Source organism: Vulpes lagopus, chromosome 10 (assembly GCF_018345385.1).
Source record: "Vulpes lagopus strain Blue_001 chromosome 10, ASM1834538v1, whole genome shotgun sequence".
Taxonomy (NCBI): domain Eukaryota; kingdom Metazoa; phylum Chordata; class Mammalia; order Carnivora; family Canidae; genus Vulpes; species Vulpes lagopus.
The window spans coordinates 55,647,120-55,672,532 of NC_054833.1; the positions used below are offsets into that span (position 1 = coordinate 55,647,120).

A 25,413-nucleotide genomic window follows, 5' to 3' on the forward strand; every position below is an offset into this window, starting at 1 on the left:
AATAAGCAAGTTTGCGTATTCAACTCCCACGTCCCACAGAACCCTGCAGATGAAAGCCAGGTGTACTCCCCGCCACCCCCCCCCCACCTCCCCACCCCCCGGGGCTTGACCAGTGTGAATGAAGAAGCATCTTGTAGTTAAAGGATCTAAATAGGGTCCAACACCCACAAGGTCTTAAGGAGCATGGAGGCAGCCTGGGAGGGAGTAAACTGATACAGAAATAAGGAGTTTAAGACCAAGAGTAATTTTGATGGCTTTATTAAAATGTTCTTCACAGAATTCTTTGCAAAACCACCAAGTCCCTAAAAAGTCATCCAACAAATATCAAGACCTACTACATATAGGACACTGATCAAGAAAGGCAAATAATCTGTGCTCCTGTTTCTTCATAGGACTCCAAAATATTTAAAATTCTGAAAGCTTAATTCAAAAATTTAAACTTCACTTACGATTTCAGTAGTGTTGAAATTCTGATTCAGTATCATGCTTGTAGTGCTCTGTCTTTTCCCACGTGAACAAAAGTCTATCATTCTAACATACATATGGCTCACATGTTTTAGCTATATATTTATATAAAAGTTCTGAGTTGCAAAATAGATTTAAAATATACATATGGCTCACATGTTTTAGCTATATATTTATATAAAAGTTCTGAGTTGCAAAATAGATTTAAAAATCTTAAGGAAACCAACCATTCCAGAAGTCAAAATTATAATACATTTAATCCACTCTTTCTAAATTAGACAAAGTCTTGGGTCTTTTCAGGAAAGAAATGTACGAACTGTGCCCCTGACTGTGCCTCTACAAATAGGACATTTTCTTAGGGACGGGGCACAGTCTCTGCACACCACCAGGTGACCACAAGGAATGAACACAATAGACACTTCTTTGTCCATGCACACTTTACACGTTCTTTCTTCTTGTAGTCTCCTCAATTGCTCTTCCACTGGCAAATCTAACAAGAGAAAAGAATGGTTAAGGAGAGGCAACTTACTGCTGCTTCTCCAATGAAAAGCTAAGAAAATAAAACCAATAATTTGTACTGGTTTAAATTATTAATGCTATTTTACCTGAGATGTCTTCCGTGGGAATATACTTTCTATCCTGTTGTACTAAGGGAGTAAAACAAAAAGCATTACTAATAACAAATAAGGCTAATATTGAGTCACAAAATATATTTTTTTAAACTAACAGTTTAGACTCTAGCCAAATGCTATAAATGACCATCATCATGTCAATGCAACAGAACTCTTTCACCTTTTAGATCGAATTATTTTCAGTATTTATTATTTTCATAATAAATAATTATTAAGAGCATATTTTTTAGTTGAATTGAATTGAATTTTAAGTTCCAGTGACTTAGCATACAGTGTAATATCAGTGTCAGGTGTACAGTGTCGTGACTCAGTTTCCATGCACCACCCTCGCTTGTCACATTAAGAGCATATTTTCAATTGACCTAGAAAGTTCCCCAAACTACTTGCATAACACTCACCAAAGAAACGCTTGTATAACATGGGGTCAATTTCTTGCAGAGAGTTTTTAAATATGGTGACTGCAGAACTTCCCTTTACTAACACGGTATCGATCAGCTCTCTTGCTTGTAAAGATGTCCGTGCCTTCTGTTTAATAGAACTGTGTTCTTGCTCATTAAGCACCCCAGCCATTAGGAGACTGTCCAGGATTGGGAGCACGGAAGTCAAATGTTGGAAAAGCACCATTTTGTTCTTCCGGATTAATGATACATCATCTTTATAAAAAAGAAAACAAGCATGAACACGTTCCAACTCTGCTCAAAGGCTTCCTTCCACATATACACATAACTGAATGGAAAACCCTCAAAATTCATGATCCATTGGGCACCGCAGGGGATGCTAGGTCCGGGGGTTCCAGGATGAGCACCCTGTCTGTCATGTGTCCCTTCATTCCATGCTCCCAGCAGCCACAGAGGGAGGTGCCAGGGCCCCCACTTAGCAGAGAAGGAAACAGGCTCATGAGGCAAGGGAACTGCGCAAGGACACACAAATGGAGGCAGTCTGGTGTCACAGGCTGTGTCCTCAGACATTCTGAACAACTGCTCAGCCTTTAACCAAGTCAAAGTCAGAGCCTGATCAAACTAAAATTCCAATTCAACCTAGTCAACTTGGGGAAAGATAAAATCAAGAGATTAAAAAGGACACAAAGTGTATTTCTTCAATTATCATCCACCTGTAAAATTTCTTCAAAATTCCCATTTTAAGATGAAATTTTAATTATTTCTCATATTAGATTAGATATTGCCATTACCCAAATTTTTTATAGTAAGTGGGGAAAGGCACCAACAGCATGTTAAAGATTAAATCCTACTTGTCAGGTGATAACTTTCTGTCCATAGGATCATTGTATTTGCCGCTGAGATCCAGATTTTGTATTTGTTGGTAAAATATTTTATATTTTGAAACTCTGCAATTTTATTATCTCCTTGGACTTTAACTTATGAATCTAAGTTTATTCATTATTACACAATTTTACCATGATCCTTAAGGCTTTTTCTATGAAATAACTAATGACAGAAGTGTGGCTGTCTAAAAAAGAATTATCTGGGGGAAGATAATGTTAGATTTTTGAAACACTGACTCTGTCAAGTAATAGGAGATAAAAACAGAACCATTCAATAAAAAATAAAAAAATACCACTTAGTAAAATAGTCAAGGTCAAAGATACACATTTTGAAGATAACTAGAGCTCTGAGAGTAAATGGGAAAAGGAGAAGGGCCTAGGTGGTATCTACATAAAGTACCTGCTCCATAAACAGCTGTCGAGCAAATGAGCCATAGTAATGTAAGGAGCAGAAGGAATAGAGAGGTCATGGCCAGAGGGGTTAAGAATTTGAACCTAATACATTTGGTGAAATCATCTAATAGAGAAATACTGATATACCAGAAAATTAACATATAATTTACACTTGATGTTGATGTATATTCATTTTTCCATCCGAGATTTCTTTTTTTAAAAAAGGTTTATTTATTTATTAGAGAGAGAGAGAGAGCAAGAAAAGGGAGGTCAGGGGGAGGGGCAGAGGAAGAAGCAGATTCCCCTCTGAACACAAAGTCCAGTGTGGGGCTCAATACCAGGACCCTGAGATCATGACCTGAGTCGAAATCAATAGTTGGATGGTAATTACATTTTACTTAGACTATTGTAATAAGTTATCTGAAATCCTTAAGATTTCTTAAATCGTATTGCTAGTGGTTGAGCAAAAAAAGACTCATTTCAAAGTCATAGACTATTCTGGCTTATAAGAGGTAAAGACTTGAATATACCTTTGAAGCATATTATTCTTTTGCTCTGGAAATGAAATCCTAAACTGCCTCTTTATTTACACACCTCTCAAGAAATTATTTACCCGCTGTTCTTGGAAAAACTATAAAGTCATCAGTAATCTCAATGAAATATTTTCATTTATTCATTAAAGCAATATTTCTTGAGCACAGACTATATGAAGACTGTGTGCTGGACAGTGTAGACATAACAGAGAGTGCAGATGCTACAAGATCTTTTTGATGATGCAAATTATTGTATTGTGGATTGCAGACCGTTGATTTTCTTTGAAAGAAATAACAAGTGTTTTGAGGTGCCTGGGTGGCTCAGTTGGTTAAGTGTCTGTCTTTGATTCAGGTCATGATCTCAAAGTCCTGGGATCCAGTCCCAAGTCAAGCTCCCTGCTGAGCAGGGAGTCTGCTTCTCCCTCTGTCCCTCCCCACCACTCATGTTCTCTCTCTCTCAAATAAATAAAATCTTTTTATAAAAAAGAAAGAAATACAAATGTTTTATAGCTGGATGGCTTTAGACTTCATAGGGTCTACAAACAATTGTAGAGGTGGGTATTTTCTTCTTCAAGGGATGATGACCAACAACTAAGATGGAGAAGACCACTGCAAGGATACACAAAGATGAGCTTGGGCTCCGTTGCTGTTCGTGTTGGTGGTTTGCAGAATTGAATAAGTCACACTTAGGTAAAGGCAGGATCTGTTTGTCCAGATTGGCCAGAAGACAAATCCATGTAAGGAGTAGGCTTATCCAAACCTGGAGTTGATGATCTACCAATCATCTTTGGCAGAAATAGATCCCAGATGGCACTGGACAAAGTTAAGGGGCAAACTCTCTGCCCTTTCTGGGCTTGGGGGTATTTGGGGGAGTGAGCTCTCCTAAGAGAAAACATGCTTGGGACTAACCTAGTCATTTGTGTAAAATGGTCAGAGCTATATAGCGATGAACCAGAACAGATGCTAGGCAGAGAGATTCTCGAGGATGCCTTCAAGGGGACTAAGAGAGACCCAAACAGCTAGAGTTGTCGACTGTTGTCCATGATGTAAACACTCTGCTGTTATTCCCAAATCTCTAGTAGAAGCTTCTGAAAAGTTGCAGTTTGCTTTAAACTATATTGAAAAGACTTATGGATCTGGTTCATGCTTGTCAAAGAGCAGCAAAGGAGAGAGGAGCATTTCTGTTTGTCTAGGCCAGAGTAATGACAGCATTCAGAGTGACCAGATGGGGATGGATATGCCTGGAGGAAGAGAGTCTTGGTGAAGGGCCACAGAGCAAAGGCCATATAGTGGCAGACAAGGCTAGCATGGAGGGACATGGCTACCTTGTCTTGAGAGAATGTGCAACAGTGTCCTCACCCTCCCCTCAAGAACAGAAGGACTCCCTTAGTTCTTATATTGGCTGGCAGGAAACATAATCATAATTTGTACATTAACATGTATTACTAATGCTATAATAATGTCATTGGGGGAGCACCTGTGTAGCTCAGTGGTTGAGCATCTCCCTTCGGCTCAGGTCGTGATCCCAGGTCCTGGGATCGAGTCCCACATTGGGATCCTCGCAGGAAGCCAGCTTCTCCCTCTATGTCTCTGCCTCTCTCTCCATCTCTCATGAATAAATAAATAAAAATCTTTAAAAAAATAATAATGTCATTGGGCTGAGACACTCTGTGATGCTAATATTAAAATAATTGTCCCTGATCCCACCCTGATTTGCAGCAAAGGAGAGTGAGCCTGGGATCACAAACAAGCCTTGATTACATATGCAGTCAACCACTTAGAGTAAAAATATAAATTAAGAAAATGCTTTCACTCAATACATACATTTTCCACTGACTAATGAGCAATTCAAATACAGTGTAATGTAAAAGAAAAATTCCAGAATTCAAATTGAAAACACTAAACATAAAACTTGATTGCCCTGACAAGGAGTATACTTTTAGTGACTTACACATGGTGGCATCATATCCACACAGAGACAGACACCAATCAATGCAGATATGTACCTGATTCTCTGTTTTCAGCTGCTCTTTCTTTCTCTTCCTCCCTTATTTCATCTTCCACGTGGAGTAGGTCAGACACGATCTCATTAACCGTTCTGTAATTCTCTCCAGTACTCAGGATCTTACTCTGCACAGTCTGCCTCACCAGGCTCCTACTGAAGCCCATCTCCAAGGCGGCCATCACCACCGGGGTGTTCATCATGACTGCATCCTCTGAATGGTATTCTCCAGGTCCAAAATGGACAACTACATGGAATAAGGGATTTTCCACATGTTGGGAGAGTCTGTATATCTTTTGAATTGAAAGTTATTACATTTCAAAAACATAAAGCCCAGAACATATAGGCATTGTTTTATACTAACTTTGTTAAATTTAAAATAATGATGTACATGTTCAGTCACTAAATAAGAATATGGAATAGCGTATTATGATAGAAAATATGCATTACCAGGCATAACTATGAGTGGGAGAAAGGAACAGAAGTTTGGATATCACCATCCACTCAGCATTCTTTTCTCCCTATGATGAATGAACAAATGAGCTTTCTAAATCAAGCACGTGTCACATATTTTTCAGAGAGGCCACTGTCCTCACTCATGCCATCACTGCGGGGCCTCCTACCATGCCTCTCCTGCCTCGTTCCTTCTCAGCAATGCCACCAGAGTGGCTTTTCACAAACACAAATCCAACTGTGTAGCACTCCTGAAATCTCAGCAACAGTTCCATTGTCCTCACAAACGTTTGACTGTGGCTCATAAGACGGCACACGATCTGGGCCCCACTCACCTCTTCAGCCTCATCTCCTACCACTTTCTCCTTCACATGCTATGCTCGAGCCCAGAAGTCACAAACTGATGGCTCTTGGGTCAGACTCTGCCTGTGCAGCGTTGATCATTCAAAGAACTCTGCTTCCTTCGTTTGCCTGTTCACAAATCCCACCTCTGCTCATACAGAATTTTGTTCAGTTCTTCAAATGTGCCTGTTCTTTTTTTGTCACTTAAGACTTTCACAGGCTGTTCTCTCTGTCTAGAATATTCTTTTGACAAATATTTTGACAAATATTCCTTTGTCATCTGGCTAACCCCTACCCTTCCCAGGTTTTCTGTGCTAAGACGAATACCTCCTCTGGAAAGCCTTTTCTCATGTTCCAAAGTCCGGGTGCATGGTCCTTCATGCATTCCCACAGCACACCATGCTTTACTTTTCCATATCCCTTTCTCCTACCTGTGTACTTGTCTGAATTCCCTGGACTGTTGGCTCACAAGAGCATGAGTTATGTTTACTCTGTTCTGTGTCCTTTCCTCAGAATAGCAGTCACACCATAAATATTTATTGAATTGAATTAAACACTAGATAATAGAGTAGAACAGCCTGTTCAAATATTGGCTCAATCACCTTTTAGGTTTAGCCTAAAAAGACAGGTCATTTAACCTATCTGAGCTTCAGGGTCCCTCTTGAGGAATAGGAATAATATTTTCTACTATCTTCATTTTATAGAAATAATATGTGAGCGAGCTAATGTCAGACTACCTGTGTTCCCACAAGGTCTGAAAATGAGTGTGAGGCTGGATGCATGTGGTCTGTTAAAACGACATACTCAAATCCCACCCTTAGATGCCATGGCTCAATATGATAGCTTTAAAGTGGAGACCAGAAATCTGATTCCTTAGGCAATTATGATGAGCACTAAAGTGTGAGAAATATAAACTTAATGAATGTGAGAGTGCATTATAAAGTATAGAGTGTCATATGGTACAATAATATGACCACCATCAGCTTTCCGTCTCCAGAGTAACAATGGTTCTATTTAAATGCAGTAATTATTGTCATTATACTTACTTGGTGACTCAGTATTTTCATCCTCTGTGTTGTCTGAGGTAGATAACAACTACAGGAAAAAAATTGTAAATTAAAATATAAGTCTCAGCCTGTCCATTATAATGTACATGAGTCAAGAAAGCTATTTTATTCAATTTATTGCAGACTGACTTGCTTACAGGCAAAATGATTTTTTATCTTGAAAGCAGTATTTTGTTTATATTCAACAGTTATTCTCTACACCATAAACTATACTTCATAGAATCTATATTCGTGAAGGCAAGAAAAGGGCTATATCTTCTCAGTAATCTATGAGACAATTATGGTTTGCCTTTCATCCCAAACATCTTACATTTCCTGGGTCATCCTTTGGAATAAGTTGGACCCTCTGTCAGTTCTACTAACTGTGGCTGAAAAGTGTTTGATCCTCAAACTATTGTATAAGTTCTCATCTGCTTTTCCAGGAAGATTATTTCCCATTCAGCACTTTGATATTCTACCACTCTCTTCTGACCTGACAAGTTTTTGCTTGAAAAACCTCCTCTAGACTTATAGGGCTTCTTTTATATGTAACTGTCTTTTTCCTCCTTGCTTTTAAGACCCTCTATCACTACTTCTTGCAATTTTAATTATATGTGCCTTAGTGTGGACCTCCTTGGGTTGAATTTGCTGTGGATTCTCTGTGCCTTCTGGATCTGGATTTCTGTTTCCTCAGATTCAGGAGGTTTTCAGCTATTATTTCTTCACATAAATTTTCTGCCCCCTTTTCACTCTCTCCTCTTCTGAGATCCATATATTATAAATATTGTTATGCTTGATGGAGTTGCTGAATTCCTTAAGCCTATTCTCATTTTACATAATTTTTTCTCTCTCTTACTCAGCTTGATAACTTCCCGTTACTCTGTCTTCCAGGTCACTAATTTGTTCCTCTGCTTCTTCCATCCTGCTGCTCATTTCATCAAGAGTGTTTCTCATTTCATTTATCTTTGCTATCTTATTCTGTATCTCTGTTATGGGGATCACTCGTGCCTTTTCTCAAGTCCAGTGAGGATCCTTATGATCATTTCTTTACATTCTCCATCAGGCATGTTACTTATATCTGTTTCACTTGGCTCTCTTGCTGTGGTTTTGTCCTGTTCTCTCATTTGGGACATAGGTTTCTGTCTCCTCATTTCAGTCTAACTCTGTCTGTTTCTATGTATTGAGAAAGTCAGTGATGTCTTCTGCTCTTCAAAGTCATGGCCTCAAGAAGCAGAGATGCTGGAGTGCCCTGTAGTGCTATGTCCCTCATTCCCCAGGACCCGGCCATTCAGAGTATCTCCCATGTGTGTTGTACATGTCCTGCTGTTATGGCTCAGCCACATTGGCCTTAAGTCCAGTCATCTGCAGATGCTCCCCTTGCCTGTTGTGGGCAGTTTTGTCCCCATGGGGTTTTTAAGCCAGTCTGGGGCCACCTTGGGTTTGAGGTGAGTCAGACTAGGCACTCACCAGAGATGCAGAAGCATTGAGCCACAGGGTTCTTTCCCTATGTTGTCCCCTGAGAAGCTTGCATTGTTGGGCTGAGCCCGCAGTCTACCTGCTGTCTGCTCCCAGCCCAAGGCTGGAGCTGCCATCTGACTGGTGTGTGTGCTTATCTTTCCCTCTTCCTGGAGAAGGAGTCACTTTGGGGGGGGGGGTGCTGGCCCCTGTTGGGGCTGCTTGCACACTGCCAGCCTGTGGCTCTGGTTTGGATGAGCTCTAACCAAGAGTACATTGGATGGAGTGCATCCATAAATTACAAGACATAGTGTCAGCAAGATTTGTGCCAGTCTTCCGGTTGAAGGGGACCCGCAGCACCAGGACTGAGGCAGGCCCACTGGAGGAAGTGGTACAGTGTAAGCAAGTGAGGTAGTGAGTGTCAGGGCCACCCTGGCTCCCACTGGTGGCTATGTGTTTATGCTGAGGGGGACCTGCCAGCTCCTTTGCTCCTGCAGTTTCCCTCCATGAACTCTGAGATTCATTAATGACTCCGTCTCCCATACACCCAAGTGTTTTTCAAACTGCTGCTCCTTATACCGTATCTCTGCAGGCTTTGTCTTTATGAGCAGGGACTAGGTTCCTCTCACCCACTAGTTGTCCCATTGCTGAGCCACTGATTTTAAAAGTTCCAAGTTTAAGTCCCGCTGGTTTTAAGGACTCACAAAATTCAGCCCCTCTGGTTTTCAAAGCCAAATGTTACAGGGCTGTTCCCTGCGTGGGCTCTCTGGTGTGAGGGTCTGTTTTCTCTCCACTCTCTGTGCCTGTGGCTCCTTCACTCTCGTGGATGGCCCAGCCCACAGAGCCTCCACCCTTCCTACCCTCTTTGATGTGGCCTCTTCTCTATTTAGCTGTGGAGAGCCTGCTCTATCAGTCTTCCAGTTGTTTTCTGGGTTATTTACACTGATGTGAGTGTTACCTAGTTATATCCATGGGATGGATGAGATGAGCCTAGGCTCCTCCTACTTCACCATTTTCCCAGCAATCTCCTCCCAGGAAGATTAGAAAGAGCGATACAATTCTTTCTCAAGTCTTTTAAACAAAAATTTGCGTAGTAAAACTATTAAATACTGCCATCCCAACCAATTTTTTTCCTCAAGTAATTTAATTTATTGCAACTTTATTAAAGAAATACTTAGAGCCATCCCTCACATATTATTTTTTAGGACGTCTTGAATTCTGAATCTGTTTTTATCCAAAGAATAGTTCTAAGACCATGTTGGGTATTTTTAAAAATGAAATGTATTTTTAAAACAACTATTATCTTTTCACTAACTTGGTGTACTACTCTCTGTAATTATCAGAAAATAATTTATCTGTTGTTAACCAATGATCTAAAAAAAAAAAAAAAGAACCATCCCTACTTGTTCAAGTAGATGAGGGTAACTGGCTTGAATCTGACTGATGAACTCTTGTCCTTTGATGCGTATCAAGTACTCACACCTAAAACATAAACAAAATTAAGTTTGAGGGGTTAATTTAAATCCCACCATCTGTAGCCTGTTAAATATTTTGTGTGAACATTCATTTCACATACTACAGTAAAGGCGAGATGCCATAAGCAAGAGAGCCTGCATGGGCAGTTCTGCTGTAGCCGAAGCTACAAGGGTCATGAGATGCTCAGTCCTCCTGGCGGCAAGGTAGGCTGCCTCCACTGAGAGCTCCCAGCTGCCCTCTTCAAAAGTTTGAAGTCTGATATAGACGCTCTGAACATTGAGCTGAGGAAATAGGTAGAAAGCTCTCTAATAAATGACACTGTTCACTCATAAGGTTTGTAGGTTTAAAAGTTAACAATATGCAAAGAGGGACAAGAGAAGTAATGACGAAGGTGAACATATTTCCTAATAGGTCAGGTCTTCACAAGCTGGCAATTCCTGGATAATACACATCACAGTTGACCTCAAGCACAAAATGAACCCCTCACACTACCAAAAGCAAACTCACCCTTCTTTGTATATATTCACAAAATCAGCACCATGGAAGGCCAGCGGCACTGTGCAAAAACATCTGTGTAAGGGGTTCTTCCTAATCTTTGTGAGTTTTGAAATCTGAAATATTTGGGGCACGTAAAGGTGCTATAAATAGAGTATGATACTAACAATTTACGTTAGGAAAATACATCAGGATACTGAGTTTAGTAAGCAACATTAAAAACACCAAAAGTTTTGACCATGCAAAAATATAATCATAAGCTACCTGATTTCAATTTTAAAAAGGAGAAGGTAAATAAGTAAAGAACAATCAAAAGTGTAAGAATTGACAATAAAATGCTCTGTAGTGATCAAACAGATGAGGTGGGTCTGGATTTACCCCGACCATCATATTGAATATTGCGGCCTGCCTGGTGCTTCTGATTCTTTGTATCCAGCTCTGCTTTTCCTGTCTACCCATAGCACTTGCTATCTCCTGACATGCCATGTAACTCATTTATTAAGTTTTTAATTAAGTGTATGCCTCTCTTGCTGTTAAATTCACCTATGAGACCAAGGATTTTGGTTTTGTTCAACTGAGTGTTTTAACCATCGGAACAGTCCCTGGCCAAAGACAAGCAATTAATATTAAATGTTGAACAAATGGAAATAAGTCCAAAACATAAGAATGGCTGAAAAAAAGTTTCAAAACAGTATATATAATAATATCTAATTCATGTATTCCTATCTACATTTATCTGTATGTGTACATATTCATGAAGAGATGTCTTCAGGGATAGTCATTAAAATGCTAACTGGTCCTCTTTAGGTAGATTTCTGGATGTTCACATTTTTTTTCTGTACTTTCCTCCAGTATGTGATTTTCGTCCTATGATGAACATATATCATTTTAAAATAGATATCTATTTTTTCATTATACAGAAAAAAACCTACACCTCTATATTCCATTGAAATAGTTCAGTGATTTTTCTAGGTGATCCATCCTAAGTTTATTCACAAGTGCATCTTTGAAACAGAGTAGAGCAACAGCTTATTCTAAGGGAAACACATATAACCTATGTGATGATAACAGCAAACACTTGCAAAGAGAGTGCCAAAGCAACAACCTGGGAAACCACTTGGCGTGCTCCACCCATGGGTCGTCTCCAGACTCCCAACACCGCAGTCCACCGTCACAGCAGAAGCACTTGACATCATCACTGTGACCTACAATTAATTGCGGACCAAACTGATGAATACATATAATATGCTCATTGAAAATGTGTGAGATGAAGGCTGACAACAGAGGAAGTGTCTTACCCATGTAATAAAAACCAGCACTAGCAAGCTGCTCAGGGTGAACAGGAGCTCGGGGTGGCCAGTTACAGAAGGTTCTGGAGCGGGCTGCGAGGGTTTGCATGCTCAAGTTGGAGGCTGTATATCTCACAGTGGCTTGAGGCTGACCTTCCACAAATGGGCAGTCGGGAAAGTGTCTCAGGTGTTCCGACAAAGCATCATCATCCGGCTCCCAGTTGCTGAGCTTCCCACCACAGGCAAAGCAGGCCACCCTGTCCCCGGGCCCCACATAGTAAAAGCCGGCTCTGGCCAGGGCCGACGGCAGTGGGAAGGCCAGGGGCCAGCCCTGGAAGGTGCACAGTCTGTCCTCCTCGCTCTTCATGGTGACGCAGGAGGGGCCTGCCCTCCAGGGGGACATGGCTGGACTGGGTCTGAAGTCGACAGGGTCCACAGGGAAGCTGGTGTAGGATGCGCTGAAATAGCTACTGCGCTCCAGGCCAGGGGATTGTGCATGTGTGGACCTGGCCTCCGACGAAGGGGCAGGGGACTGAGAGGCAGCCCCCACCGTGCTGACTGCACTGAGATTCTGGATAAAGCTGCAGCTTGGGTACAGGTTTCTGTGCTTGCCCGTGGGGCTGTCCCCAGCCTTCCAGTTGTCTAGCATCAGGCCACAGCAGAAGCACCGGACCCTGTCCTTGGCGCCCGTGTAGTAGAAGCCGGCACGGGCCAGGCTCCTCTCGGACACGGGGACGCCTGCGGGGAATGTGGAGTATGTGGACATGCGGTACAGTTCACATGAGTGGTCGTACTTCAGTTCGAACACAGGGCTGCTTCTCAGCAGATTTGACAAGAATATGCTATTTTGTACTATGTTCATAGTGAGGTGGACAGGGAAGGAAAGGGACTAGCCTTTCTCGGGGGAGGTAGTTTTGTGCACGGCTCTAGATTTGGGTTGGTTTTCACACTAAGTGGGACCCCAGACCAGGAAACCTATTGACCCGTGCCTGTGCACGCAGGGCTTCGGCGTGGTGAGATGCTGGTTCTACACTGACAATTACGTACAACCACACCTTTGCACCATCTTCATACAGCGGCTCAAGCATGACAATACAGCACCTCAAAGAGAATCAAAACCCTTCACAGGAGCATGGAGCCCTGTAGGTCAGCAGGTGGCCCTCAGCGTCTGCGTCCCCCCGGTGGCCAGCGCTCTCATGGACGCGTTCGACCAGTCTGCAGATAAAACATGGGGCTTAGGCAGCTTGCTTGTCTTCATGGTGGAAAGTTATGCTCTGAAAGTCCTCTACAGAAAAAAAAATTCTAACTATATTTTGCTTATGAAATTTCGCAGCCAGAAAAAGAGAAAAAGCCTAACACCTACCTCAAAAGAAGAATGCACCGTATTTCACCGTATTTCCCTGATTCTAGGATGCACTTTTTAAATATCTCTGTCATCTTACAACTAATAGCATATAGCATTTTAATTAGCAGCATTTTTATTTCCAAGAAGTATATAAAGTAATGGTATGTCTTATAATCAATGACATCTTAGATGCAATGAAATACAGTATATGTCAAATCTTGCTCAAGTAATTTTTTTTCCTACAATAATTTTAATGGGGAAAACAAAACAATCTAGAAACTAACTAATCTAGCCTAACTAGGAACAGAATTGGGTGATGCATCTTAAGGCCTGCTTAAAAATTTACTAAATAATAATTACTTTCCACAGTCCGGAGCTTGGTTGCTGACTCAGTGATTGCACTAGAACTTAGCAAATTAAACATTCTATTCCAAATAAATTATCAGAGATGAATGCATTTGCTCAGATGGTCTTTTGGGGCACAGCTTTGTGCTGAGAGACAAGACTAAATCTTCTATTCTGATGATGGATTTATTTTTTAAAAGAATCAAAATTCAGAGTGCTGAATTTGTAGGCTAAGATGGATAATCAAATCATACAAATTTGGCTTTAGTCAGAAATAATTTTACAGACAGTATACCGTGAACCAGAATTTATCATAACAAAAAATAATAATAAATTTACTTTGTCACAGTCTACTCTTTTTGACAGAAACCTTCTAAAAGTTCAGAAACCTCTGTTATGACTAGCTATTTGTAATATTAGCAACGACCGACAAACAAGTCATGGTGAGTTCCCTCGCGGGGATCCATGTCAGGTCCACCAACACTGGGCCCTCTACTCCAAACTTTCAATGCTTTATTTCCAGGTGGCATGAGAAACGCGTCTCCATCCCAGCTATGATTCCCTCAAAGCTAAGCTACTATGTCTCACTTTGCTTTGCTTCTCTTTGCTACAAAAACCTTTCTGGTGCTAGTCACTGTCTCTGTGCACCTTGTCTCTGCTAACTCTATTCATTTCCCAAAACCTAACCACCTCGCCATCATTCTCACTGTTACCCTTCTCAGAGATCACACCGCATTTGAACAAATGGAGTTTGGGATTTCTCACATATGGACATTCACATACATGGCTGGATAACTCCTTTACCAATCAACCATGCTAAGGTGTCACTGTCTCTCTACACATGTCATACCACGATGTCTTGTCACTGTGGAAGGCTTCCGACCCATCAGCTGCCTCACCAGCATGTTTCTCTACTTTAGCGGAGGGGTGAATATTCTCTTTGTTCTGGATAACTGCCACTATTTTTAGATCTTTACTAAACATGAGTTCCTTATTTCTATTCTGCACTGCAGCCCATGCTTCAACAGTATGTTCCAGCTAGAACCACTTCCCCTTTAAGTCCACAAGTCAAATTCAGAATTTAACATCATTATCACTTCCTTGACACAACTCATATCACTAGGTCGTGCCTTTTAAATTAACATTCTTTGGATACCACAAACGCCAGTTCACTATGGAATTTGTTTATTCATGCACAAAACTACCTCCCGGAGATTAGGCTAAGTCCCTTTTAAGGTTTTAGGCTTCCATTTTGAAATGTTCTGATTTATAGAAAAAACTGGAAAAAGTCTAAAGTAGAATGGTTCGCCTCTTTTGTAAAACCTGTTTTAAAAAAAGAAAGACTGTTTTAAAGGTCAAATGATTCACAGAGGTGACAACACAACGATGTCTTTAAGATTTTTTCCAAAACAGAGCACTAGTACTTGAGGACAACATACCAAGCACACACGGTCAGACACCACAGAGGCCAAGGAGTCCCAGGGGACACCAGCAGCTCAAAGCAGCAGCCAGTCAGGGGGTACGATGATGTCCAGCATGCCAAATTTGACCTTAGCACTTTACTCATTTAACTTTTCATTTTTTTAAATTTTTTATAACTTTTCATTTTGACATTAATTTAGACACAGAGAAAAGTTACAAAAGCAACAGAATTCCCACATTCTGCTGTACTCAAGTTCTCCCCAGTTAACATGTTATAGAACCATGGCACAACCGTAGGTGCCAAGAGACAACCTGGGATACAAGGCTGTTTGCCAACCCATGTGCCCTGCCTGAATCTCGTGTTTTCCAGGTAAGTTTTTCTTGGATCACAGGTTTTTTTCCTTTAATGTTCTAATTAATTACCAACATTTGTTTAAAAGTAAGAGATTTCCCATGACAGTCTAGATCCTCAGCTCCTTCTGAAAAACCAGACTGGCCACAGTGGGACTACCCCTACATGGGGATATCAGCTCCCTGTGAGCAGTGGCCTCACCACTTGGAGAGGTACATGCTCCCCCCAGCACAGCACAATGACCAATTCCCAAACCCACACTTGTCATTTGTCGCTGAACTGACACTATGGTTCTTACTGTACAATTATGAAGAAACTGAAATTGTTCTAATACCTGTGTCTGTCAAAAGTAACAAAAATGCAATATTCTCCTTTGTGGAAGAGGAGAATAATGCTAACATTAAGATATGTAAATTAAAAAAAGATATGTAAATAAAGTATGCTTTTGTTTAAAAGAGACACCCCTGATCTGTTCATTTGTGTCACTCGCCTGTCCTCTGCACATTTGGGACTGTGAACCCCCTGTGCAGGTCTCATGCTGGAGAAATGTGGATGTGGACACAAGACACACAGACACCTCTAGAAAGGCAGGTAACAGTTTCTGATAAAAGTACAAAAATACTCCAAGATGCCCATCCCGCATCAATTCCAACTCTATTACCCACTTCCACACACAGACCTCCCAGTGCCACCGGGGGACCTGCCATCTCGCAGGCTGGGGCTGGCACAGGCTCTGCCACCCCATCACGGGTCCCAGGCCCCCATGGCTCCCGAGCCCACTGTCCCTCTGCAAGTCTGACACCTTCAGGATCCTCCCGGCACGTCTCCCCGCTGCCCCCAGCTCAGCTCTGGAAGTGAGCTCTGCCTTCTGCACCCCGCAGAGACCTCAGTGAACAGCAAGTCTTTCACACCCCAAATCCACGTCTTTCTCCATCAGAATCCTGCTCCCCAACCGAGCCCCTCCCTTCTTCCTCCTCCTCTCTCCGCACTTGCACTCGTTCTCCAAGATACCAGGACTGCTTCAGTGTGTCTCAGTTTCAGAGTGAGAACAACACTGAAAATCCTCTTTCAACCCCATTTTCTGTTCTGGAAAGTACAGTGGACTCTTGAACAAATCAGGGCTGGAGGTACCCATGCCCTCTCCCCACACTGTTGAAAACCTGGCTGTTGACTCCCCAAAACTTAATAAACTATAGCTGACAAAGATCCTTACTGAGTACAGTCAGTGAATGCATATTCTGGATATCATGCGTGTGATGTACTGTATTTTTACAACAAAGTCAGCAAGAGAGAAGAAAATGTTAAGGAATGCAAAGGAAGCTATACCTTACATTTCTGTACCCTATAGATCGAAACCACATGTTTCATGTGGATCCATGTGATTCAAACCCTGTTGTGGGCAGCTCTGGTGGCTCAGTGGTTTAGCACCACCTTCAGTCCAGGGTGTGATCCTGGAGATCTGGGGTCGAGTCCCATATCAGGCTCCCTGCATGGAGCCTGCTCCTCCCTCGGCCGGTGTCTCAGCCTCTCTGTGTGTGTGTGTCTCTCAAGAATAAATAAATAAAACCTTTAAAAAAAAAAAACCTGTTGTTCAAGGGTCAGCTTTACTTACCTCATTTTCTCTTCATAGCCAAGTGAACGCAGCAGCATCTACAGCTAAGGCTGCCTATTACACCTTGACTTAGCCAGCGTCACTGAAACTACTGTCAACATTAACAACCCCAAAGCCTTTGTTCCCCAGAGCTATGGAAATGTTTGCATCTGACACTGGGGCCCACTTCCTCTTAGAGACGTCCTGTTCCAGGGGTACCTGGGAGACTCAGTCTGTGAAGCGTCTGCCTTCAGCTCAGGCCATAATCTCAGGGTCCTGAGATGGAGCCCCAGGTGAGGCTCACTGCTCAGGGGAGACTCTGCTCCTCCCTCTGCCTCTGTGCCTCCCACCCCCACTTGCTCGCTCTCTGCCTCCCCCAAATAAATAAATAAAATCTTAAAAAGAAACGTTGGAGTCCCTTGGCCTCTGGATACCACTCTCTGGGATTCCTCTCTCCTTTCTAGCGGTTTCCTCTCAGAATGGTCAAAGGTCACACCCTTTCTTTCTGATCACAGGGCTGGAGGGTGTCTCCACCCTCTCCAGCACCTGGCACAGCCTCAGCCTCAACCCCCCCCCCCCCCCCCTGCAGCGAGCTCCTTCAGAACAGAACCAAGTTTCAGCTCTTCACCAGCCCAGCCCTGCCAACAACCACCCGGCTCTACACAAGATGTAGACACTGAACAACTGGAGGTGAGCACACCTGACGGAGCACCCCATGATCACAGCACCCTACTTGCCTGGTATTAAGAACACCAGTTTTGGGATCCCTGGGTGGCACAGCGGTTTGGCGCCTGCCTTTGGCCCAGGGCGCGATCCTGGAGACCCGGGATCGAATCCCACGTTGGGCTCCCGGCGCATGGAGCCTGCTTCTCCCTCTGCCTGTGTCTCTGCCTCTCTCTCTCTCTCTATGTGACTATTATAAATAAATAAAAATTTAAAAAAAAAAAAGAACACCAGTTTTCCCTTAATGACTATAGGGTCTGCTCCCCGATGGTTTCTATCAGGGTTTGAGGGCACATGATCCTATTCAGGTGCCAAGGATGGGAGGCACAACCTTGGGGAAGGAAGCCCCCTGAGCCGGAGCAACCCCAAATCCACGGCAACCATCAGGGCACCTATTTCCTGAGACCCTGAGATTTAATCCTGAAACCCACTCGTCTTCAGGGGGTGGCCATGCACACAACAGGTGTGAACTGGTGCCAGTGACAAGGACTAGCAGACACCTATGGTTTAGCCCCTGCCCGGGGCCCCCTCTCTGACTAAGGAGGTGGGCCACGCTAGGGGCCCCCGCTGCTGACCACCAGGCATCCTCGCCCCGTGCCAAGATGCCAACCTTCCTTCCTCCGCAGGTCCTGCACCATCTCATCGGGTCCTTCCCACAAAGTCCCGGGGCAGACTGTCCCCAGCTCACCTCCGGCTGGCGCGAGGGTGCACACGGGCAAGGGTCACCGCAGCATCCCCCACCCCGGTCCCTGGGCCTCCGTGCAGACCCTCGCCCTCCACCGTGCCCCGGGTGCACCCCACTGCGCGAGGGCAGGTCCACGCACACGCGCACCGGGGGGCCCCGCACCCACCTGCAACCCAGGGGGGCCCCGCACCCACCTTAACTGTGCCGCGAGGGCCTGCATCCACCTGCCACCCCGAGGGCCCACTCCACGCGAGGGCAGGTCCGCGCACACGCACGCCCGGGGCCCCTCACCCACCTGCCGCCCGGGGCCCCTGGCCAGCGGCTCCAGCCGTGACTTCGGTGGCCGGCTGCGCCCCCCCGCCCCGGCTGTCTGTTCCCGGGCCGTGTGTCGCGTGCGGGAGGAGGGCGCCGCCGCTTTTAGGGCCCCGCGGGCTGGCCAGCCCCCGTCCCCGCCCGGCTCCGCGCAGCCGGTGCTTTCCTTGCAGGACGAGGGGGAACTCCGCAGCGCCAACCACAGCACTTCCCCGACCCCGGCCTGGCAAGCTCCCCCTCGCCCCCGCCCCGGGGGATTTCCTTTCCGAGGGCGTCCTGGGCCGGTCACCCCCGCCTTCCCGACAGCGAGTCCTCGGCTGGCCTGGCCGCTGCCGGGGTAGGGCTCGGCTGGAAATGCGAGGTTCTCCTTTTCAGTGCATTTTTACCGTGTGAAAGAGGTGACCTATGAGCTTCCTAGATTGAAACCTTTTTTTTTTCTTGGTTGGGTGGTTGCTTTTATCTTTGGGGTGGAGCCACTGTACAAGCAGCTTCCTCCTTGGGGCCTCCTGCCCCCATTAGAGGTCTCCGGGGGACCTGAAGGCTGGCACCTGCCACTGCGCCCTCAGCACTCCCTGAGGACCACCTGCCTGCTGGCCGGGGGCCTGGGCGGGCTCAGCTGTCTGTCTGGACCTTCCAGAAAGTCAAAGAAAACTGGGAACCCAAAGAAAACCCATAATATTCCTCAGGAATTCGTCATCCTGTGGACACAAAGCGGGCACCCATTCCATTCAGCACAGTCAGGATGAGTCCGGATACCTTCAGGATGAGGTGGATGTGCCTGCCCAGATGTGTCAGGGCTCCAGCTGGAATTGCGCCAAAATGATTCAGTGACCTGTCACGTGGAGAAGTCAGTCTACTCTGAGCCTGCCCAGTTCAGAACTTTATAAGACATTTCAGCTACCCTCTGACGGGACTGAAAACCTTTGCATGGTCCTTACATACTTTGCATCATGTGCCCACCAAAAGAATTTGTAAAAACTATATTCCTCTGCACATTTTTAACTTCACATTAAAATATAAAAGTTGTTTTATATTTTTGCATTTGCAAAGCAATTGCAAAATCCAGACTAGGTATTTTAGAATAACACTGACCCAGCACTCTTTTCAACCATTGCAGTGGAATACAGACACCATAGCCATTTGATGTCCACCATCATCACAGTTGACACATCAGCTCATCTTTAATAATTGCAAATATTACATCATTGCCTTTTGTCCTTGAACATTCTATTCCCCCTGAATTTTATTTATTTAATTTTAATTTTAATTTTAATTTCAATACAGTTAACATAGAGCATTAATATTAGTTTCAGGTGCCCCCACAGAATTTTAATATATGTTTACAAGAAATATCTTTATAATCACTCATATTTCTGAAACAAATATGTGCATAAACTAAATTTAATTTTTTCCCTGTGATCATAAGGCTCTTAAGTGTTAAAAATGTCTCTTTGATTGCAATATATTTTTTAAAGATTTTATTTATTCATGAGAGACCCACAGAGAGAGAGGCAGAGACACAGGCAGAGGGAGAAGCAGGCTCCATGTGGGGAGTCCGACTCGGGTCTTTAGGATCACACCCCGGGCTGACAGCGGCGCTAAACCCCTAAGCCCTAAGCCACCGGGGCTGCCCTTTGATTGCATTATTGACACTAGGTTTAGTACTGCTTAAGCCTTTGATCAAAACACTATAGATCAGTGGCACCTGGGTGGCTCAGTGGTTGAGCTTCTGCCTTCAGGTTGAGCCTGCATAGGGCTCCCTGCATTGAGTGTGCTTCTTTCTCTGCCTGTGTCTCTGCCTCTATGTCTGTCATGAATAAATAAATAAAATATTTTAAAAATATATAGATCATACATGTTGATACTAAAGATAAAAAGTTAAATTCTACTACAATTGCAATCTTAATAGAGGTTTCAGCTTAATTTGAACAACCTATTCAAATGTGTGTTTGTCAGTATCATCATTACTAGAATATCATGGGTTCAACAGAGGTGCTGTTTCCTTTTTTTATTTCTAAAGGTAAATGTTGGAAACCTTCTCTACATAAATAAGTATAGATAGGACCAGAAAAATGTTATAATATCAATTTTTCACAATTTTTTGAGCTATTGTTTTATACCCCCCAAATCATTTAATGGTCTTTAATTGAAATTTAATTAGTTATCAGTACACAACTCAATTTTGTTCAAATCAGTGACTTGGAAAGCACACACCTTTTGTTCCCAGATCAGGTTGCCAGAGTTAGCAAATTAAATACAGAACATTTAGTTAAATTTAAATTTGAGATAAATAATTTTTTGGTATATTCAGTTCAATTTGAATGTAAATAATCAATGAATAATGTATTGCATGGAACAAACTTATACCAAAAAAATTTAATTAGTTATCAGTACACCTGGTGGCTTGGTGATGTGAGTGCCTAACTCTTGACCTCAGCTTAGGTCTTGATCTCAGGATTATGAGTTCAAGCCCTGCATTGGGCGCCACACTGGGAATGAAGTCTGCTAAGAAAGAAGAAAAGAAAAGAAAAGAAAAGAAAGAAAAGAAAAGAAAAGAAAGAAAAGAAAAGAAAAGAAAAGAAAAAGAAAGAAAGAAAGAAAGAAGAAAGGAAGAAAGAAAGAAAGAAAGAAAGAAGAAAGAAAGAAAGAAAGAAAGAAAGAAAGAAAGAAAGAAAGAAGAAAGAAAGAAGAAAGCCACCTGGGTGGCTCAGTGGTTGAGTGTCTGTGTTTGGCTCAGGTCATGATCCTGGGGTCCTGGGATCGAGTCCTGCAACAGGCTCCCCATAGGGAGCCTGTTTCTCCCTCTGCCTATGTCTCTGCCTCTCTCTCTGTATCTCTCATGAATAAATAAATAAAATCTTTAAAAAATAAATAAATAAATAAAGACCGAGAAGTCCTGAGAGGAGGAGGATTTGCACATGCCTCAGACTCAGAGTTGAGACCAGACCTGCCAGGGCCCTGAGTAGATCACTATATCTCCTTGCAACATTTCACACAACTTTCTTTAACTGTTGATTTTTTTAAAAGATATATTTACTCATTTTAGAGAGTAAGAGTGTGTGAACAGGGGGGAGGGCAGAGGGAGAGAGAGTCCCAAGAAGACACCCTGCTGAGCATGGAGCCTGCTGTGGGACTCGATCTCACGACCCCAAGATCCTAACTTGAACCAAAACCAAGAGCCAATGGCCCAACTGACCGAGCTACCCAGGCACTCCTAATTGATTTTTTTTTTTAAAAGAATTGTTTTGCTATAGCAATTCTAAGTTGCATGTGAGCCAGGACTGCATGTACTTTGTTCACATTATTCCAGCACCAGCAGGATACTTGTAAAGAGTGGATGCTCAGTAAATCTCTGTTAACTGACAAAAATGAGTCAGCCTATCTGCCGGTGTCTCTAAACCTGCACTCAATTTTTTAATATTGTAACTGAACTTTTATTTTCCCTCTCACCCTGTGAGTATCCCAAATATTTTATATAAAAACTCCATTTGTCCTTCTAGCACTCACATATTGCCTAAGTATATTTTTCCTCCAATACCCTTTTGGACAAAGAGGGTATCAAGGAAATGCTTGAGGACAGTGATGAGACAGACGCATGGGGCCATTTCTACCTGTTCTACCAGCTTTCTTCCACTGTCCATGTGTAAATAAGATATGAGAAACGTGCTCCCTCCATTCCTGGTTTTGAGATTTAATAATTCTAACCACTAGTGTATTCTCAAATCCTATTATTTAATAATCAATTTAAAAAATTTTTTCCCTTGAGGGTAAAATATTTCAATATGATGAACAAATACTCTTTCTTTGGAAGGAATTTCACAGGGTGGAAATGCTATGACACCTTCAGGCCCAGCCCAGTGCTATTTCTCCATAAGTTCTTACATTTTTAGCTAAAGAGATACAAAGAAATTCTGCCCAGGAATCTAGAACTGAAAGCAAAAGTGAAATGTAACAAAGAGGACATACTGTTCTAATTCCAAAGTAAATCTGAAAGTCATTGTGAATGCCGGGGATTTCCTGGCCAGTTGGCAACTTCACAACCTAACTCAAGGTCACAAAGATTTTCTTCTATGTGTTCTGTGTGTTCTTTTAGAAGCTGTCATATTAGCTTTTACCCTTAGGACTATGATTCATCTCTGGTTAATTTTTGCATATGGCATAAGTTGAGGGTCAAGGCTCATTCTTTTTCCTAAATATTGTTCCAACACAATTTATTGAAAAGACTCCCTTCCCCACTGAATTGCTTTACTGTCTTTGTCAAAAATCAATTGAACTTATATGTTTAGGTTTCTTTTTGAACTCTATATTCTGTTCTGTTAATCTACTCTTCTATCTTTATGACAATACTATGCTGTATTGATCACTATCTCTTTAAAGTAAGCATTGATGTCAAATAGCATTATTCAAACTTTGTTTTTCTTCAAAATTGTCTTGGCCAAGTCCTTTAAATTTTCATATAATTTTTAGAATTGTGAATAACTTTTTTAAAGTTGTTGGGTGTTTGATTAGCACTATGTTCAATCTATAGATCAATTTTAGAAGTATTGACATTTCAATGTTACCGAGTCTTCTAACTCATGAGCCAAGTATACCCCTCCATCTATTTGCTTCTTTAATTCCCTTTTTTCAGTACAATGATCTTATCCTTTATTATATTTATTGCCATGTATTTTGTATTTTTATGCTATTGTAAATGCTAGTTTTTATTTTGATTTTCAGTCAATAGTAGTATATTTAAATTGTGTGTTCAGTGATTTGTTATTAGTGGAAATAAAATGATTTTTGGTATAAGGACCTTTTATCCTGCTATCTTGCTAAATTTGCTTACCGTAGTCATTTGTTAGATTCTTCTGGGTTTTCTTTAGCAAACTATCATGTCATCAATAGATTAAAAACAATTGTATTTCTTCGTTTCCTATTTTAGTCCTTTGATGTTATTTCTTGCTTTGTTGTAACTTGTAAGTTGGGACCTCTAGTACCATGATGAAGAGACTTGATTTAACACCAACCTCTTTGCCTTGTTCTTGATTTCAGGGAAAAAGTGACAAATATAGATTTCTCATAGGTATTCTTTATCAGATTGATGAGGTTTCTTTCTAGTCTTAGTTTACTGATAACTTTTTTAAAAATCATAAATGGGAGCTATGTCTATAGAGATGATCATACAGTTTCTCTGTTTATTCTGTTAATATGGAGAATTGCATTGCTTAATTTATGAGTATTAAGCCAACCCTGAATTTCTAGATAAACTCCACTTGTTCATGATGTCATATTCTTATTATATATTGCTGGATTTAATTTCCTAGTATTGTGTTCAGGATTTTTTAATCGGGGAGGGGCAGAGAGAGAGAATCCCAAGCACACTCCACGCTCAGCACAGAGCCTGACGCAGAGCTCAATCTCATGACCCTGAGATCATGACCTGAAATCAAAAGTTGGACACTTAACCCAATGAGCCACCCAGGCATCCCTATGTTTGGGATTTTTTTCGGTAATCTCTACACCCAATGTGGGCTTGAACTCACAACTCCAAGATCAAGAGTCGCATGCTCTATGGACCCAGCCAGCCCCTCTTTGTTCAGGATTTTTGAGTTGAGGGTAGACAAGGAGAGAAATAAGGGGGGAGATGGAAACAGAACAGTTAAGATCCAAGAGAATATGTAGCATCACCAGAACAAACTGTTGAAATCTGGTAGAGAAGGGAAGAACTAATTAAAAGTCAATAGTTTATACACTTAAACATGGTCATGATATGGAGTGGAGAGAATGACAGGATGAATTCTACTAACGACACTCAATGTTGTGAAGTCAGTTTTCCTGGCAGAATTGGGGAGCCCTGACTCCTATGGCAGTGGTCCCACATGCACATCTGCGCATACACCAGGGCAGGTCTCTGGAGCGGGGTGGGCAGGGAGCAGCTAGGGCTGTGGTGGACTGGGGTTCCGGGGCACAGGGAGGTAAAGCCGGCTAACTCTCCACTGGAGGCTAAAGAATGCTCGGTGTCTGCCTGGGACCAGACCAGTCCTTACAGGAGCCAACCAACTGGACACAGGACCCCTTTGCAGGAGCCAGTGTCGGGGCTGACAGTCCCCTGTGCTGGCTGGGAGATAACCCTCAGATGAAGGAGGCTTGTTTAGAGCAAAAGAATGGGGTTAAAGAAGATGGAGCGACGTTGCAGAAGACAGAGCATGTCCAAACAGCTGCCTGGATGCAGGAAGCCTTGGTGTGGACTGTTTCCCCATTCTCAAAGCTTCTCAGCTGCCCTGGCTCTGTGCCTGCACAGGTTTGAGTGTCTGAGATCCAGAAACATTAAAAGCTGAAGAGATCAATTCCAGATGCCTACCACCCTCCTTTTACCACTTCCCCCACCGATGAGACCGAGGAAGAGGAACCTAGGGAAAAGCCAGGATTCTTGGGGCTGCACCTGCTCTGTTGTTGAAGAGATGCTATATGATCCCAGCCCTTCTCTCAGTGACACTGGGCAAGGCCAAGGAGACGTGTTCGGCACAGAAGCTCAGGAGGCACTCATTCTCAGGCTTGTGTACTGTTGTCCTGGCCTTGAGCAAGTGCAAAATGTGCATTGATAGGCCTTCCCAAATTGGGAATAAGAGAATTGTTGTTGAAATAGCCTTACAACCTCTGAACTGAATGGGCATAAAATATTCTCCAAATAAATAAATCTAAACTGTGTAGGAAATTGGATGCATACTTGGCTTGGCAAGTCAGGGGCTGGTGGTATCCGAAGGTAACTGTAGCAGAGGTCACAGCCCAGGGT

The 25,413-nt window shown here is 42.8% G+C and overlaps 1 protein-coding gene across 6 annotated transcripts in view; it reads right to left on the reverse strand.

Moving 5' to 3' along the window:
- Positions 1–242: 242 nt before the first annotated feature.
- The window catches only part of LOC121500437 (baculoviral IAP repeat-containing protein 3), a 44,021-nt gene continuing 18,850 nt past the window's right edge, over positions 243–25,413 (reverse strand). For 3 of the 6 annotated variants that reach the window (XM_041772146.1, XM_041772144.1, XM_041772145.1), the window contains 8 exons: positions 11,873–14,876; positions 11,680–11,779; positions 10,007–10,085; positions 7,149–7,197; positions 5,312–5,554; positions 1,496–1,750; positions 1,071–1,112; positions 243–955 (listed from right to left, as the gene is read on the reverse strand). In XM_041772146.1, coding sequence (XP_041628080.1) covers positions 762–955; positions 1,071–1,112; positions 1,496–1,750; positions 5,312–5,554; positions 7,149–7,197; positions 10,007–10,085; positions 11,680–11,779; positions 11,873–12,725 — 1,815 coding nt within the window. In that variant the 5' untranslated portion in view covers positions 12,726–14,876 and the 3' untranslated portion in view covers positions 243–761. Of the gene's footprint in view, positions 956–1,070; positions 1,113–1,495; positions 1,751–5,311; positions 5,555–7,148; positions 7,198–10,006; positions 10,086–11,679; positions 11,780–11,872; positions 14,877–16,939; positions 18,207–18,520; positions 18,758–25,413 lie in introns of those variants that run through there. The other 3 variants (XM_041772143.1, XM_041772142.1, XM_041772141.1) reach the window with 3 other exon arrangements.